Here is a 17,607-nt window from a genome sequence, read left to right as displayed (position 1 = left end):
GCAGGTTTGTGCAGTGGCAAGCACTGCTAACATCCGGTTAAATACAGACAGTTAGCTCTAAAAGTGCTTAATCTGTGTAGGCATTGCTTATCGCCATGTAAACGGGCTTACTCCCACTTATTACTGCTTACTCCCGCTTATTCCCACGCTAATTTCCTTAAAAGAAAAGAAAAAAGGGGTGATAAGAAAGTGGTGAAAAAGAGGGCATGCAGAGGGAATGACAATAGGGAAAATAGCTAGGGATGTGCAGGACGGGTGTAGGGAAGGTCCATAGCTGTCCATTTCTTGTACAGTAACAGCTGTGCATATATACTAAATTTGGAGGCAGATTTGGACATTCAAACCCCTGAGGGGTGAGTACAATAATAATGTGTTGTGAAGTCAGTTAGACCAGATTACATGTGTCCAGTGGACACGTGTGTGAAATGGACAGCTATGTATGGAACAAAATTTTTTTGGGGGTACAGATTGACTTTTTTTTTTTTTTTTTTTTAAGGTGGGAGTGGGATGTTGGGGAAGGTATAGTAGGTATATTTGGGGAGGTAGGTTGGGCAGTAAGACAGACAAGACAGCATACAGAGGGCAGTATATGACACATGGGGTAAACACCTTGGACGGGGTGGGGTGTTTGGAAATCGGAAGCCCACGAACCCCCAAATTGTAACAGTGGGACTGAGGTCCCCACCCATGGGCAGTCACCACTGCACCTTCATGGCCCCAAAGTGGCTGTGCTGAGGGCTGTGCAGGAGGGGCAGGCTGATGTTCTAATTGTGCCACGCGGCCCTCAAGCTGGCATAGCAGATCCCCCAATTCTTTTCGTAGCTCGCTACTCACCAGACCCTGGACCTGGCTTTGGGTGACAGTATCCTGCCTGCACCCAGGGGCGACGAGCCCCATCCCCTGAGGCGGTTCCATCTGAAGGTGGTGCAGGACCAGCGGACGTGGAGGTCCTGGGGTGGGCCCCAGATCTACTGGGGCCCGGTGCCATGGCCAGATGAGGTGGGAGAGGTGGGGCCACTGGGACCGGCCTTCCCAAACATGCTATGATGTTGCAGTTTTAGAACATATGTGGGTTAGTAACAGTCAACACAATCCAGGATTAGTTATAACAGCATGCATAGATATTCCCATTAACCCAAAACAACAGATTTGAAGCAGTTGCATAGCAAACAGAACACATGCATATATGGAACCACAGTGGCCATTACAACAGCATGCAGGTTGCATTTATACCAATAGGCTACCAATGATAGTATTTCAACATGGAACATTAATAGAAACAGATTTCAATATTTGTTGAAAAATAGGACGTGTGTCCCAACAGTATTTTTGGTGTAAAACATATACCCATTGATTTATGTGTTTAGATTATTGTTGCAGATATGGTGGGGGGAAGAGAGAGATGTCAATTAACAACTTGTATATCCTTGCAGTACTTACAACTTTAATGATCATTGCTTTAATCATTACTGTACAGGTATTATTACAATAACCTATGGTCTTGGTTTGGTCAGTGGTATGTCTGTACACGGTGTATAATTCAACCTTCTTATAGCTACTTTCTACTTCTCTTACCTGGAAGACCTGTTGGGGAATGTTTAACACTACCTGACTATTTCTACACATATTCACAAAATCCTAGTTGAAATTATGCATACAGCTTACTATACAACATCACTATTCACATATCAAATCTTGGTGAATGCAACACTTTAAGCCATACAATACCAGAGTACACACAACCAGTCCAGGATTTAGAACTTTATTGCCAAGCAGTTACAGTTCTCTTACCTGGGAGACCTGTAGGGGTAATGGTTGTTAACACTACCTGACTGTTTCTACACATACTCACAAAATCCTAGTAGAAATTATGCATACAGCTTACTACCACTCCCAGGATTTGACCCATGGCTGTGTCTTCTAAAAATACAACAATTTGTGTTTCATGAGAGTGAGCTATTGAGAAACAGATTTCTCTTATTTCAGTGTTTTCTGTCTAATTCTCTCTTGGTTGTGCAATCTGACCTTGTAATTACAACATTCTTATACAGACATTCCTAGACATATTTTTGATATTGCACAGTGTGGAAAAAGTGGTTAACACAATATTACTGTTCAGGTATCAGATCTTGGTGAATGCAACATTTCATGCCATACAATACCAGAGTAAACACAACCAGTCCAGGATTTATAACTTTATTGCCAGATAGTTACAGTTTTATTAAAATATGACCTATATGGGACTATTACTGTCATATTGTCTAGTTTATTCACTACAAACCATACACATTTTTATACTGCCAGATGACATTCTACTCCTTTATATTTATTTGGTATGACTACTACAAGCAGGATTGTTATTCACCAGCCTCGCAACGCAGCCTTTGCAACCTACTGGCATGGGCTTGCTGGTTCACAGCCCACTCAGCTGGAGTTGTAATGAAAATAGAGAAACATTTAGGCATATCTTTCCATCACATACACAGGCTGGACTTTGGTAAACAGTTACTGCTATGACTACTTACACAGTGCTGGGACATCACCCCTCTGTCTTGCTTCTTGGACCCACTGTTCCAAGAGCTCCCTCTTCCTCCGTTTCAAGTTGGCATACCGGTGACGGACCTGCTCACCAGTCCAAGGTGATACCATTGACACTGGTGAGATCACTGGCAAGACTTTCCCAGGCTTCTGCTTTGTATTGGGAGCCCAGCAGCCTCACATCATGTTTTTTTTTACCAGGACTCCTACCATGACCTTGGACTCCTGTATGCCCCAGCGCTGCACCCGAAGGTGCATGTCCTCTCCAACACCTGCCATATTGCCTATAGTGGAGAGCTACAACCAGTAATGAACTATATTCCCACCTGCGAGGTTTAAATATGGATGATTTTCCATCCTTTGCCATAGTTGGATGGTTTTGAATATGCTGAGCTAAGCTAAGCTATGGCAAACCTGCTTAGCTAAGGTTGGCAGTGCTTAAAGAGGCAGGTTCAGCACTGCTTACCAATGGGCAAAGCCACTTAACTGGGCTACTCATTGCTTAGCATTCATATTTGCACAATGCTTACACCCAGTCAGCATAGCTGTGCAATGCTTAATTGCTTATGTTTTATTTTATTGGACTACTACCTGTATGGGATTGATTCATGATTCATTACATATTATAAATTTGTTTACCTTCCGTGACATTGCCCAATGTGCTTTCATTATATTCTTTTGTGACTATACTGTATGGGTTATTTGTGTTTATATGAGGGTTTCATTACTTTATTACACTGACACCTCACATCTGGCCCTAATACACGACTCTGCATGAAAAATATAAATTACTTCCTACATAAATATACAAATTAAAATTGTAATGATTACACATACAAATTGGAAATGGCTTTGGTGTTCCTCAAATCGTGAATGACTACATGCAAGGCATACGCTCTAACCGCTACACTATTGCACTAATGCTTATGTTGGATGTCTATTGCTATTTAACTTATTTCAGCTGGGCTAAATATAGCTAAGCAATGGGCACACCCACGCAGCTACACTTAAACTTTATTGTACATGTTAAAAAAATAAATTATTTGTTGCGTTTTTAACTTCGTACCCTTCAGAATATTAATGCTAAGCCTGTTATTCTATCAACTTTCTAAGTCTGTAATAGCAATATTTAAAAACTGCCCCTATTTTTGGGACTTTGTCCCACTTTTATTTATGGCTTTGTCCAGATTTCTTACTTTGAGGTTAAGAGGTATGGTAGGGACAATTGTCCCTTATGGCTTTGTCCTGATTTCTTACCCTGACGGGTTGGGGGTATTACGAGTGTTCTCGCTCAATTTAAATTGCTGTATGGGAATTCTGGTGTGCAGTGGGCATGTGTATTGTGAGAACACTGTTCTCAGAAACACCTCCTGCACTCATACACATAACTGTGTCCATTTTACAGCACGGCAGTGCGCCTTCATGAATAGGCATGGCGTACTGCCATGCTGTACGGGAACGGTCCCTTTCATGCAGGAATAAGCTATTCCTGCATGGAAGCTTGCTGAATCCCGGGGAATATATGGGTACTGCAGCATTACATTTTGGTACCATTCCTGTGTTGGCAAAATGCCACTAAGTTATTGTAAACATGTTATAGATGACTTATCCCTTGACATTTTCTTCTTTTTTAAAGTGCCAGTAGCATTACTCTGTAGATATATTCATTAAGAATGAAACAGAATTTATGTCTCTATAGAAGATTCTGAAGTCAGTTCTGGGAATTTGGGTTAGGTCCTTTCCTCCGAGGAAAGCAGTAAACAAATTCTTGACAAAATGTAGGAGTTTGCACATCTAATTACAGACATAATCCTTACATAGTTACAGGTCACTGACACTTATGTTCTAGTAGCCAGACCTATTCTTAAATATTTTTCTCTCCCAAGACTGTGCTGATGGCATAGCTGTATGGAGATCTAACTTAAGGTCTCAGTGATCAGGGAGGCTTGGTCACTTGATGACACTGGGAGAGGGCAGGGTGGAGAAGGATGTGGACAGCCACAGTCCCTAGAAGAATGGGTAGCATTGCAGTGGGCTTCCTAATGGCATACTTACAGCTCACCAAGACAACTCCTGGTGGTAGCTCTCATTAGAGTAAGCAAATGTATACAATCATGGGGGAGTGGGCATTGTACGTTCCTGCACTAAAGCATGTGTCTCCCTTCCCAGAGTGAGTTTAAGGACTTGCATCCTCTCACTGCCAGGGTGTAATGGTGTGAACTCTTTGAATTCCACTTCAATGACAGACTCTATAAGGGACATGGATCTCACCCCAGGAGTGAATTTGCGATTCCCTATCCATTGGTTCAGATTGTGCTTAAAGATAGACAGAGAAGGACTCTGCTTCACATAAATAGAATGCCTATTCCAGAGGAGGTCCAGTCTCTGGGACACATCTATCTCTCCAGTGTGACCTATGCATGTCCGAGATCATATTTAGAGGTTTGGAGCAGGTAACCCTCATGCGGTTAGTTTTGTAAATATACAACATTTCCATCAGGGCTGGATCAGACACTGCCTTGTAGGTCAGGCACAATGAAGCTGCAGTAGGTATAACAACTATTCACATACTAAGTAGTTTTTGGTTAAGACTATACTTCAAAGACTCTGTTACAGATAAAGACTGCAGGTCATTTTTGGCCCAGACATGATTTTCACGGCATGCATACTTATGAAGTACCTTTACTATTTCTACAGGGTCAAACAAGGTGTTGGGGGATGGCTTAGTTCTTATTGGTGCCCTTCTGTATGCCATATCCAATGTATCTGAAGAATTCATTGTGAAGAACCTGAGTCGTGAAGAGTTTTTGGGCATGCTCGGAGTCTTTGGAACTCTCTACAGTGCAATACAGATGTAAGACATAACTTTTATCCTTATGTTTTTTTACAAGAATGCTGACTTTATTACAATGAGTGGTAGATTTTTCAAACTACCCACACTTATTCAAAGCAATTTGATTTTTTTTAAGTGCAGAATATTGACAGTGACTAAAGAAATCCTTGCGCCCACATAGACTGCTCTGCTGCTCATTCCCCTTAGATACAACAAGCTCAGTTGTCCCCAACTGGGTTTCAAGAGGTAATGTACTGTCACTTACATATATCTAAGCAATAAGCATTCACCTATGCACGTATACATATCACACATGCTACAGCTGAAGTCTGAGTTTTTTTGTCATGTCTTTACCTAAAATAATGCTGTGTAGGAGAATTTGGGTTCACATTAAAAATAATTTCCTAATTGTTCAGTTAAACATTAATTAGCTTGAAACTGTTTTTTAACCAAAAAACATATTTTTTGAATGATCACTTATGACATAGGCAATCATGTATTCATATAAATAAAAACAAACCATTGTTCAACATTCAGTTGCAACCATTATACATCACATATAATCTTCTGTACAGTCATTGTCAAGCCAACATTACATAGCTAATTCAATTGCTGCCTTCCCATCAACCTTATTCCTCCTCTAAAATATTGTTCTGCATGTATTGTTCCAACAATTCCCATTGTTTTCTATGTAATCGGCTTCTATGCTTTTCTAAAGATCTCACTTAAAGTTCTGTTATCTCTATTTACTATATTCACTACTTCTAATATGGCTGGCTTAGACTTTGATTTCCATTTTCTAGTAATTGTTTTTTTTGCAGCCACAAGAATTAAACAGTTTACTATCAAAATCCTGAAATGGAGCTTGCTGGGTGATCATCTTATTAAAATATATTGAAAATAAAAACATCGGAAAAACAAAAATAATGAAATCAGTAATGTTGGCAAGTTCCTATTTGACAAAGTTGACATTACCCAGCATACCTTGCCTTCCAGTCACTTCCAACTAACATATATACAAACTACGAGATTGCAGTACAGTGCGGAAATGGGTACATTTCCCAATCCCCACTGTACTGCAATCTCCAGGTAGAATCTCGACCTTACAACATCGAATGCACACTAGCATTTGCTGTTGTGGCGCCTACCATTTTCAGTTCGACCTTCTGTGAACTGGAAATTAGCCTTAATCCCAATCTACATTAGGTAGAGCTCCTCGCTAACACTCTTCAAGAGAAACCTTAACGAGTGCATGGGAAGCAGAAAGTTTACCTCGGGATCACTTCAGTGGCTCTGCTGGACAGAGGCACAGGGAACTAATCTAAGGGGGCGGCGAAAGCCAACACATTCTGGTTAGGCTTATAAATGTCTTCATGCAGATAGCCTAGTGCCAACCTATGACCATTTCCAGTTCATGCGAGTGCCATCTGAAATTGTGATAGTAAACTGAATTAAACTTGTCATATTTAGGCAATTCAAATCCTGCATCACTGCTCAAAAAAAAAAAAAAAAGTCTTAGTTGCACCAAATTGCTCACCTAGTATTTCTGACAGAGTAGTCTGCAGGGAATATTTAAACTATGCCTGCAAATTACAGTCCCAAAAATATGTCCCAGTTTACCTCTTTCTTTCCCATCATACCTCCATTATTTGCAATCTATCTGAGGAAAAATACTTTGGAGTCTGCTTGGGGTATAAAAATACCTATGCACACACTTCCAAGCAAAAATCCAAAATCTTCTAGACTTTGTTGCATATTAGGTTCTTAGGTAGTTACTGGACTATTGACCCAAAGTTGTCTATAAGCCTAGCTGTGTGTACCCAGTATAATACTAGAGAAACCCAATATAAAGTATCTTACCTAAACTCGAGGTCTTAGTTAGCAATGACTGCCCATATCTAGGAGGGTCATGGGTGAAATCTGCAGTGGGAATTTACAGTTTCACATCCAGTCATTCAGGCTACGCTTAAACAGGGTCATAGAGGGGCTCTGTTTGATGTGAATTGGTAGCCTTTTCCAGAGGAGTGGCAACTTCTGAGAGACTTATCTGTTTCTCCAGCAGGTCCTATTTGTGTCGCAGGCCAGGTTAAGGTCCCTGGAGCAGGTGACCCTTATCCCATTTCACTTGTGGATGTGCAGCATTTCCATTAAGTTTGGATCCGAGATTGCAGGCACAAGTCTCCTTTAAGTAGACTGTACATTACTGAGTACAGTGACAGTGACTTCAGTCTGTTAATGTATGACATGTGCTGGAGACCCAGAATTTACTTGCTTAGAAATCTCGAAGGTCTCTCAAGTAGCTTTAGGTGCCTGGTAGGTTACATACCAGAGGGAGCATTGCACTCAATTATTGACCTGATGTGGGTCAAGTACAGGGGTGTTATGACCTCTTTTGTTCTTGTGGCAGTGCCTTTGCTAATGAGGTGCGTGACATAGAATGCCTTCCTTACCACAGTAGACACATGGTGGTCAAAGGTTAGGCTACAGTCAACTTGCGTTCCCAAGTCTCTCACTACTGAGTTGTTACTTAGGGCATTATTATTTATATGATACTCTGCAGGGATATCATTTTTAATGAAGAGGATGATAATGCATTTTTTAGCACTGAGTTTGAATTTGTGGCTTTGGCACCAGTCATTGGTTTGTGTAAGTCCCTCTTGAAGTATATTGGCATAATTTGGGGATTAAGCAATTGCACCTAATTTGCAGTCATCAGCAAACTTGGACAGCCACAGCCCCCTAACATAGGGAGGCCCAGCACTAACTCCTGTGGAACTCCACTGGTGACAGGTATGCTGGTCGAAGTATAGTCCCCCAACTTTGACTGAGTTTGATCTATCGCTGAGCCAGTTAGCAACCCACCTAATGACATAAGGGTTGATATTCAACTATGAGAGTTTTTCAATAATGCCCAAATGTGGGATTGTGTCAAAGGCCTTGGTAAGTCCAAGTAGGCTGTATGCACAGATTTGTCATAGTCTTTGGCTCTGGTGACATTTTTGAAGAAGTCCACCAGGTTTAACAGGCATGAGCTGCCTTCGACAAAACCAAACTGTGTAGAATTAAGGGTTTGGAGATCTCCTTATTTATAAGGTCCATGATTCATTTCATGGCCTTACAGATCAGGCTGGTTTAAGCTTATGGGTCTGTAGTTCTCAGGGTCTGTTGTACTGCCTTAATGAAGGGGGATGATGGTTGTGGTTTTCTATTCAGCAGGGACAAAACCAGTACTTTGCGGAATGTTTGAAGGGGACGGGGGTGAAATTTTCACCAAACCTGTCTGCTAATAAGTTAGCTGTTTTCACAGGATCAGTGTGTGTGTGATGCCATCCACAGCTAGTTCAGCGCATGTCTGGGTCCTACCTTTTAGGTTACAGATATAGCTAAAGAATGCATTACGGTTATCCTTAGCTATGGTTGTTGAACATTTTTTGAAGTTGCCCTTTGAGGACTTTACAAGTTGTCTTATTGTTTATTCAAACAGAGTATGGTGTTCTTCAAGTACTGGGACCTCTCTTGTTTATTTTTAGACAGCAAATTCTTCCTCTTGTTGTATAACTTATTAATGCTGGATTTCCACCAGGAAGGTTTGCTTTTTTTCTTGAGGATCTTGTTTTATTTTATCATTTACAGTTGTGTCTAGATATTTGTCTAAGTGTTTGTACAGGGTATTTGTGTATACCTTAGTATAGTATTCAATGCCATCTGTGGGAACAGGAGTTTGGAAATTATTTATGCCATCCTTTAGGAGGGTATAATTAGCTTTTGTGAAAGTTTTTAGCCTGAATTTACCCAAGAGGAGTTCTGGCATTTAGCTACTTCAAATGTGACTGATTTGTGATCAGATTTAACTAGTGAGGATCCTATATTTGTGGTGGTGCAACTATCAGCCATGTTGGTGAGGACCAGGTTGAGAATATTTGATCCCCTTGTAGGGTTGCATACTATTTGTTCCAGGGCATTAATTTTAATAAAGTCCAGGAATCTTTGTGCAAATATGTTGGTACTCGTATGTTTCCCAGTCAATGGAGGGTAGTTAAAATCACCCATGACTTGAGTGTTTGGCTGTAATTTGATTGACTCAAGTAGGTCCAAATAAGCAGTGTGGGTATCTTGGTTCATTAAAGGGAGCCTATAGCTAATGATACTTGAAGGGGGGTTTTACCCACAGTTAGTTGAACTTAAAGTAACTCCATAGAGTTTTCCTGTCTAACCAGTCTAGAGGTGTATTTATCTTTGATGAAGATAGATACTCCTCCTCCTTTGGTTCTCATATGTTCATTTTTCGGTCTGAAAGTGTGGAAAGCACCGTAGCCTTGCAAGGCTGGGGTGCTGTCTGTGTCCCTGAACCAAGTTTCTGTTACTGCACAGGTGTCAACATCCTCCAGGGAGAGGAGTGCTTCCAGAAAGTGCAGCTTCTGATTTAAACTCCTAGCATTTAGCAGCATAGCCTTTAATTTGTTTGTGAGTGATATTTTCACATCAGAAAGTTTGTTCTTGAGACTTTGCCTAAAAAGGCACTATGGGAGAGGCAAGTGCCTTAGTAACAGAAAACCTAGCAGTGATAGGTGAAGACCATTTCAGGCAAAGCAGCATGATCTATCAATCATGTCTTCGCAGGCTGAAAGGAACTGGATCCCCTTAGAATGACACCAGAAACTAAGCCAATTGATGAAGTCAATCATTTTTTGTTTATATTGTGGTATCATGATAGGTGAGGGTAGAATCCTGTTTAAGGCTAGGGGCATACCTGCCTGAGACACATATTCATACAGCTCAATCATGTCTGTTTCCATATATTCCAGTGAGGTACATCTCAAGTCATTCCCACCAACATAAACTATGATGAGTGCATGTGTGATCTGACGAATCCTAGCACCCGATAGACAGCTACTGTAACCTTCTTCTTGTCCAGCCTGGTGAGTGGGACATCTGTGTGCCTCCCAGTGAAGTCACCTATGACTAAAAAATGTAGTTTAGATGTGCTCTGCCTTAGGGGCTTATTAGTGAGACTGGTGCATCTGTTTTTATGTGTATTGAGTGCTGTAGGTGCTGTATTAGATGCAGCATGTTTGTGTTTAGAAGGTATCTGGTGTTTAGGTAGGTTTCTGGTGAGTACTTCCATGTATGATGGTTTATGTGTTGAGTGCATGTTATGCATAGGAGGTGTAGTATGTGAGCTGACAAACAGTTCAGTGTTACTGTTCTCTGCGTGAGAGAGCAAGGATTCTAGATTCTTAGTATAGATGCATCTCTCCCAAATTGCAGTGGGTGATTTAGGAGTAGATTGTCGTCAGTGTGCATGAGGCAGTTGCTGCACTGCCTCGGGATACCCATGTCAATCAGGCTGGTAGGAGAAATGGATGGAAACTGACCATCCATAATGATAGGTAAAATTCTGTTTTCACGGTGGGGAGAGAAAATGGAGGGGTGTGGTATAACTGGGTGCTCTGAAAGGGGTATATACTAATGAGGTGTTCTGTAAAGGGTCTATACTAGCAGGGATTCTCTAAATGGTATGAGACTATTGTAGATTTGGTGGTTTTCCGACTGTTTTGAAGGGGCAAAAGTGCAATTGAGGTGTTCTCTGAGAAGCTAAGTGCAATTTAAGGACTTCTTGACCAGATCATGGGCATCTACTAAGGGAAAATGTATCTATTGAAGATTTTGCATTTATAACTGCCAGTGGTTATCCCCACTGTGTGGTAGTGCACGATGATGTATGGAGGTGTGCTATGTGTAAACAGATGAATACAGCAGAGCAGTGGTTGCTAAACTCTATGGAGCCATGTTTAAACAGTGAGCAAACTGAATTAAACAAGTTGACCAATAAAAAAGCTCAAAACTGAGCCCTGTGCCTGGAGCTGTGTTTAAACAGTGAGCAAACTGAATTAAACAATTTGACCAATAAAAAAGCTCAAAACTGAGCCCTGTGCCAGCAACCTTCAATCAGATGAGTCTTAATTGCGCTCTCCACCCACAAGGGTGCAGAGGGGCACTCTCCAACAAAAGATAGCCAGGTTTAGTGCTCAGTTTAACAAACAGAACCAGATTCAGCAGGACATAATCTAGTCTGTGCTACTGCAGATAAAAACTGCAACAAATCAGCAAGAACAGTTTTTAAAAAATCAGCAGTATAGCAAAAATAAAGTTTAAAAGTGCAAAATCCAGTCTAAATTTGAACTTATGGTTAGCAGACTGCAACAGCTGAGCTGTGCTAAAACAGTATTTGGGAAGCATACATATATCCTGCCATTGTTTCTTTGTGAACTAATTAACCATCTCTCTTCCCAATTCTTTCTAACCTCCTCTGATCGATTCTTATAGTAATTGCGCAATATTTTATATGTCCTGCTAATTATCCCTTTTTAATGACAGCTTTTGTCATAAATTCAACTAAAAACTCTACCACTGCTGGCCTTTCACTTAGGAGCCCCCTTTTGCTTTCTCTTTGCTATACTCTAATAGCAACCTTTGTTAGGGAAGGCCGTCTCTAGCCTGCAGTCCAAATGTATTCACAGCTTCTTCTCATTCTGTTACATTCCCCTCTCTAATCATTTGGCCCCAGTACCTTGGTTCCTTTGTCTTTTTTCTCCAGTAAATTCCAGACCCCTCTTGTTTTTTATCTGTACTCTTCAGTTGCAGTCATCCCTATTGGCAGCATCTCCTTTCTCCATTCCCGTGTTTGCTTTGTTGTTAGAATGCTGTCTGTTACTTTATGAATATAATATTCTGTATGACTATTGTTATTCTCCTTAAGGGTCTGCATCCAAAATCCCAGTCTCTTCTTATTTGTTGTACTCAACCCTGTTTCACCATAATCCCTTTCCACTTTGAATTACAGCTTTCTGTTTGTGCTGTGTATGGGAACCTTAACTGTGTAGCTCTGAAATATCCTTTCAAATCAGGTAATCCTAAACCACTTGTGTTCTGTTGGAAGGAACAGTTTATCCACTTGACTCTTGCCCTCTTTCCCTCTTTCCCTCCCAGGTAAAATCCATAAACTCTTTATTAATTGCTATCTACAACTTCTCTGCTTGATAAAAATATGCCTGACTTGTGTATAAAACTAAAGGGACTAGAAACATTTTCACTGCTTGTATCTTGCTATTCATGTCCGTATCCATAAACCAGAGCTTCCAGTTTCTCAGTTTTTGTATTATCTTTTGCTTAGTTTCTTCCCACATATCCATAGCTGCCATAACAGAATCCTTTTTAACTCAAATATCTAAGTACTTCATTTTATCATGCCCCCATAAATAGGGGTATTGCTAAACCAATTTGTGTATGGGTACATTGTTTATATCCTTTGTTTTGTCTTCATTAATTCTGTATCCTGTAGAAACTTTAAACTGTCTCAGAATGTTTCCCAGCAAGGAAATGTTCTTCTCTGGTTTTCTCAGGTACGAAATAAGATCACCTGCAAATAAAGCTAACTTTTCTTGATTACCATACCAATTATATCGTTGAATTTCTGAGTCCGATATTTTTTTGCTAATGATTCTAAATATAACACAAAATAACAAATGGGAAAGAGGACTGGTTCCTCTTTGATTTTTCCTCCAATCCCTCATATATCCTCCTAATTAACCTTTATTATTGTGTTGGGAAATGCAAATGCTTCCATTGCCCTATTCATAAAATCCCAGCTTACTCTGTATCAATACCCACCAACGACAGTGGCATTTTCTTACATTCTACTTTCCTCTTTATCATCCTTGTTCTTTTAATGTTGTAAAATGTTTGCCTCCCCTCCACAAAACCACATTGATACATATCTGTCAGTTTTGGCACCTTTGCCATTATTTTAGCCATTGTAGACAAATAAAACTTTATAATCATGGTTTAGAATTGAAATGGACCTATATGAAGCTAGATCTGATGGGTCTTTACCGTCTTTAGGTGTTACAGCCACCCCAGCTTTCTTCTGAGATGTTGGTGCTTTTCCTCCTTTCAAAATCTTCCAGATTTATCACTTTCTTCCTTTCTAGCTTTCAAACTTCCACAGGAATACCATCTATTGCTGGAGACTTTCCTGTAGATTGGTTATACATCACCATTTTTTTTATCTCATCTTCTCCTCTCTTAACTGGTAATAATTAAGCCTCATCTACCTCTAACATTGGCATATTTAATTCTTCCATAAACATTTCCACTTCTATTTTTTCTTGATTTCTACTTTTTTTCTCTGTTTTTCAACAAAAATATCTTTATTAAGTTATCATGTGTGACACAGGCAATCGTACATTTATATAAATGAATACAACCCATATTGACGTAATTTTAGTTGCAAACAGTATATATCACAAACCATATTGACAGAGATTTTCATAAAATGTTTTAAATATTTCTAATACCTCTACAGAATTTCTGGTTATTTTACTTATTATAGGATCCTTAAGCTTGACAACAACCCTTTCTACTTTCTGTTGCCTGAGTTGTTATACTAAAAGCTTTTGTGTTCTGGAGTTATTATTAAAAAACAGTTTAACAGCAACCTTTCTAAGCTCATTAATTTTATCCAGGTAGTCCCTTATTTTTTTCTTAGCACTCTGCATTTGTGCCTCTTCTTGTTCTGTGAGGTTCCCCTTATTCTGCAATACTAGCTTGATTCATTTTTGATGGTTAGTGGGTCAGAGCAGTTTGCAAACCTTATTTAAGAATGCATAGGATTTGCAAATGCTTAAGCACAAAATGTTGATTTGTGCTGTGAATCAGGAATAAGAATAAACAGTAGTATCTAGTTTCCCCCTCATTGTCTCTGGGGTGCAGTTTCATACCATCACAGATTTAGTTAAGTAATAAACTTCTTAACTTCTAAGTGGAAATGGCATTTTACTTTTAAAATTTGCAACATCTGGGACAAGACTACCTAACACTGGTGAACGTTCTGTATATATTATGTATTCTATCATAACTGCATAACCCTCTGCTGAACTTACTTTACTTGTCTAAACACCTAAACACTGGACATGATGGGAGGTTAGTCTGCTAGTTTCAAATTTTTTTGTTAGCATTTTAGCATTAGGTCCCCTAAGATAATATACTTACCGACTCACATTCACATCTAATGAACTTATTCTCAACACTAATAATTCTATTTGTGAGATGTATTCATACCTAATTAATTTGGAGGCTTTTTCTCTCATCTAAAACTTGTCTTGTAAGCTTGATACACCTCAGCCACAATCTTTCACTAATCACAGCAAAATGTCTAACACTAGGGCTGTAAAAAGTTGTATCCAAAGTCTCCTAGAAATAAAAATATTAAGTCTCAGTAAAAATCAGTCGACACAATCTCACACTTATCTACCATTAAACAGTACTCTGAGCAAAAACACTTAAATCTTCAATGCTGAACCACAGCAGAAATAGAAATGTTTTAATGATTGATGATTCTGTCAGACATAGTGACTTTCCTTGTCCAGCTTGTTGAATTATGAGAGCTAAGTGGTTTGTCTGTCAGGCACCAGGATTTCTGACATTACAAGGGTCCTAAGAACCCTACCTCTATGGGGTGACCTGAAGATGGCTGTGCACAAGAGGTGCTCTCGCAATCTGACAGATTTGGAGTGCTTTTGCAAGGAAGAATGGGCAATTATTGCCAAGTCAAGATGTACCATGCTGATAGACTCCTACCCAAGAAGACTGAATGTTGTAATTAAATCAAAAGGTCTTTCAACAAAATATTAGTTTAAGGGTGTGCACACTTTTGCAACCAGCTTTATTGTACATTTTTTTTATTTTTTATATTTTCCCCTAACAGATTTGTTTGTTTTTCAATTGAATTGTACAGGTTATAGGTCACATTAAAGGTGGGAAAAGTTTTGAAATGATTTATTGTGCTCTGATTTTCTTGTTGTATACAAAACCTGGCATTTTAGCAGGGGTGTGTATACTTTTTATATCCACTGTGTGTGTGTGTGTGTGTGTGTGTGTGTGTGTGTGTGTGTGTGTGTGTGTGTGTGTGTGTATCCTAGAGTGGACATAGCTAACAGCCTGAGCAACCCTCTGTGAATCATGGTGTCAGATTTAGTATTGCTATAGATGCCACTATTATATCCAGAAAGTTAGCTTTTTGATGGGAGAGATTAACATCAAAAACTAAGAAATTAGTACTAGATTGTAGAAATTCAATTAAATTATTAAAACTGTCACTACCCTTCCGTAATAAACACACATCACCTACAAAACATTTTTAGAATGTTAAGTTATTCCATCATTGTTGAAAATAATATGTTCCTCCTATTTAGCTAACACCAAATTAGCATACATATTTGCTACTGGGGTGCTGTTTGCTACCCCCAATTATTGATGGAAAAACCATTTATCAAAAATAAACACATTACTGTTAAGTACTATATCTAGCATCAAACATAACATTTCAATGTTTATGTATGAAAATTAGTATGAGAGTATAGAAATTCCCTAATACACTGTAAGTCATACTCCTTAAGTATCACTGCAAACAAGGATTTTATGTCCATAGTTACTAACAAGAGGTCACCACATTTATTATTAATTGAGTGTTTATTAAAGCTGCCTAAAAAATCATTGGTATCTTTAATATAGATTCTGCAAAATCAGCAAAGGAGCAAGTTCTTTCTCTAAATGTTTGGAGTGGGCTGTGGTAATCCATCTATTCAAAAAAGAATGGGCTTCATTGCTGGAACATTTAAACTTCTATGAATTTTGGGAAGCCCATAAATTATTGGGATCACTGGTTTGGCGTAAGAGAGAATAATTATCCATAAGTAGGTAGTATAGGAAAGATTTAACCTTAATAACGGTCACAAAGGCTTTATCAATTTTCACAAAAGTGTCAGCATTTGATAAAAACTCCTACATTTAATTGTTATACTGACTAAAATCCATAACTACAAATTTCCCACCTTTGTCCTCTTGTTTTCTTTTTTAACTAAATTGATATTTTTACATAAGCTATGGAAAACTTCACACTCCTTTGGATCTGCTATTTATTGGTAGCGGTAATTAATAGTGAAGAAGTCCATGATGGGCTAAGGTACTACACTGAAAGTTCCTTTCTATGGTTTTTGCTCAACCAGGTACCAGTCCATAGTTATTCCATCATTGTTTGTCATTTCCTAGTAATTCATTGGCCAGTTTTTATAAACATTTTTTTCATAACTATCTCTGCTTGTTTTTTCCTTAACACATTATATAATCATTTTTTGATAACCATGCATTCTCAAAAAACAATGGAATCTAGACCACTTAACATGGGTTACTGCTAATAAAAGGTTACTGCTAATAATTTAAATGTCACAATTTTATTTTCCTTCTGTTCATCATTGTAAAGCAAATTTTATTTGTGAGCCTTAGCTTCATGTCAACTGTCTCAATCCATTTCAGTAATCTATTCTCCCTCCCTTTATATTTGTTACTTTGCTTTTTGGCCATATAATAGGTTTCATGTTTTTAACTGAATTAGTTAAGTTCATTTGCTTTAGCTGGTATTGTCATTTGTCTTGCCCATTTTGTGTTTCTTTGATTGTGTTTTTTTCTATGACTTGTAATGCCACATTATTTGAAAAAAACATATATTTTCTTTCCTTTCTTTACACATACATACATGCATATATACATACATAGATACAAGTATTTCAAGCACAGGCAGTAATGCCCTTTTAGCCTACCAATACATCAAACAGTTGCTCCCATAATAAGTGCCCAGGCTGTTCTCAAAAATATCTGAACTAGTGTTTGCTTTAATGTAGTTTGGTAGTCTAGTCCATGCATTCTTTATTTGCAATTCTGTTTTGCACAGTGACTTCTTGTTTCTGTAGGAGTTTAAATGTATTCCATTTCTTTTTCCTTACCATCTTCAGGTCTACTGAGGCTTCGTGTAACAGTGTGAAAGCTTAGAAGGCAGTGTAACAATGTACCAAATTAATACACATAGACAACTGAAATGCAAAGGTATGCTAGGTATAGAGTGACAGATAAAAATCTGAATAGGACCTCTGTATAGTATCGGATGAAAGAGTAGGCAGTCTGTGTAAATACATGGTACAGAAAAAACAAGAGACACAGAAATACATAGAGGGCAGCATCACTAACAAAAAAAAAATGAAAAAAATCTTTCTCTGAGCAGATAGTTGGAAGAAAATTAAAATTAATTCTTCCTCTGATAAAATAACTGCAGAGATCACAACAAGGTTATTATGTACATTTTCGGAGATCACATCACTGCAAAGATGCTGACTGAAAACTAA

The 17,607-nt window shown here is 38.8% G+C and overlaps 1 protein-coding gene across 2 annotated transcripts in view; it reads left to right on the top strand.

Annotated features, from left to right (window-relative positions):
* Positions 1–17,607, top strand: part of SLC35F2 (solute carrier family 35 member F2) — a 482,376-nt gene that overhangs the window by 376,414 nt on the left and 88,355 nt on the right. For both annotated transcript variants that reach the window (XM_044072611.1, XM_044072612.1), the window contains one exon: positions 5,236–5,392. In XM_044072611.1, the coding sequence (XP_043928546.1) occupies positions 5,236–5,392 (157 nt within the window). The remainder of the gene's footprint in view (positions 1–5,235; positions 5,393–17,607) is intronic.

This window comes from Protopterus annectens, chromosome 5.part0 (assembly GCF_019279795.1).
Source record: "Protopterus annectens isolate FY-2018-M chromosome 5.part0, PAN1.0, whole genome shotgun sequence".
Lineage (NCBI taxonomy): Eukaryota > Metazoa > Chordata > Ceratodontiformes > Protopteridae > Protopterus > Protopterus annectens.
Note: the sequence above shows the minus strand (reverse complement) of the source record. Positions and strands in the feature narration are given on the sequence as shown.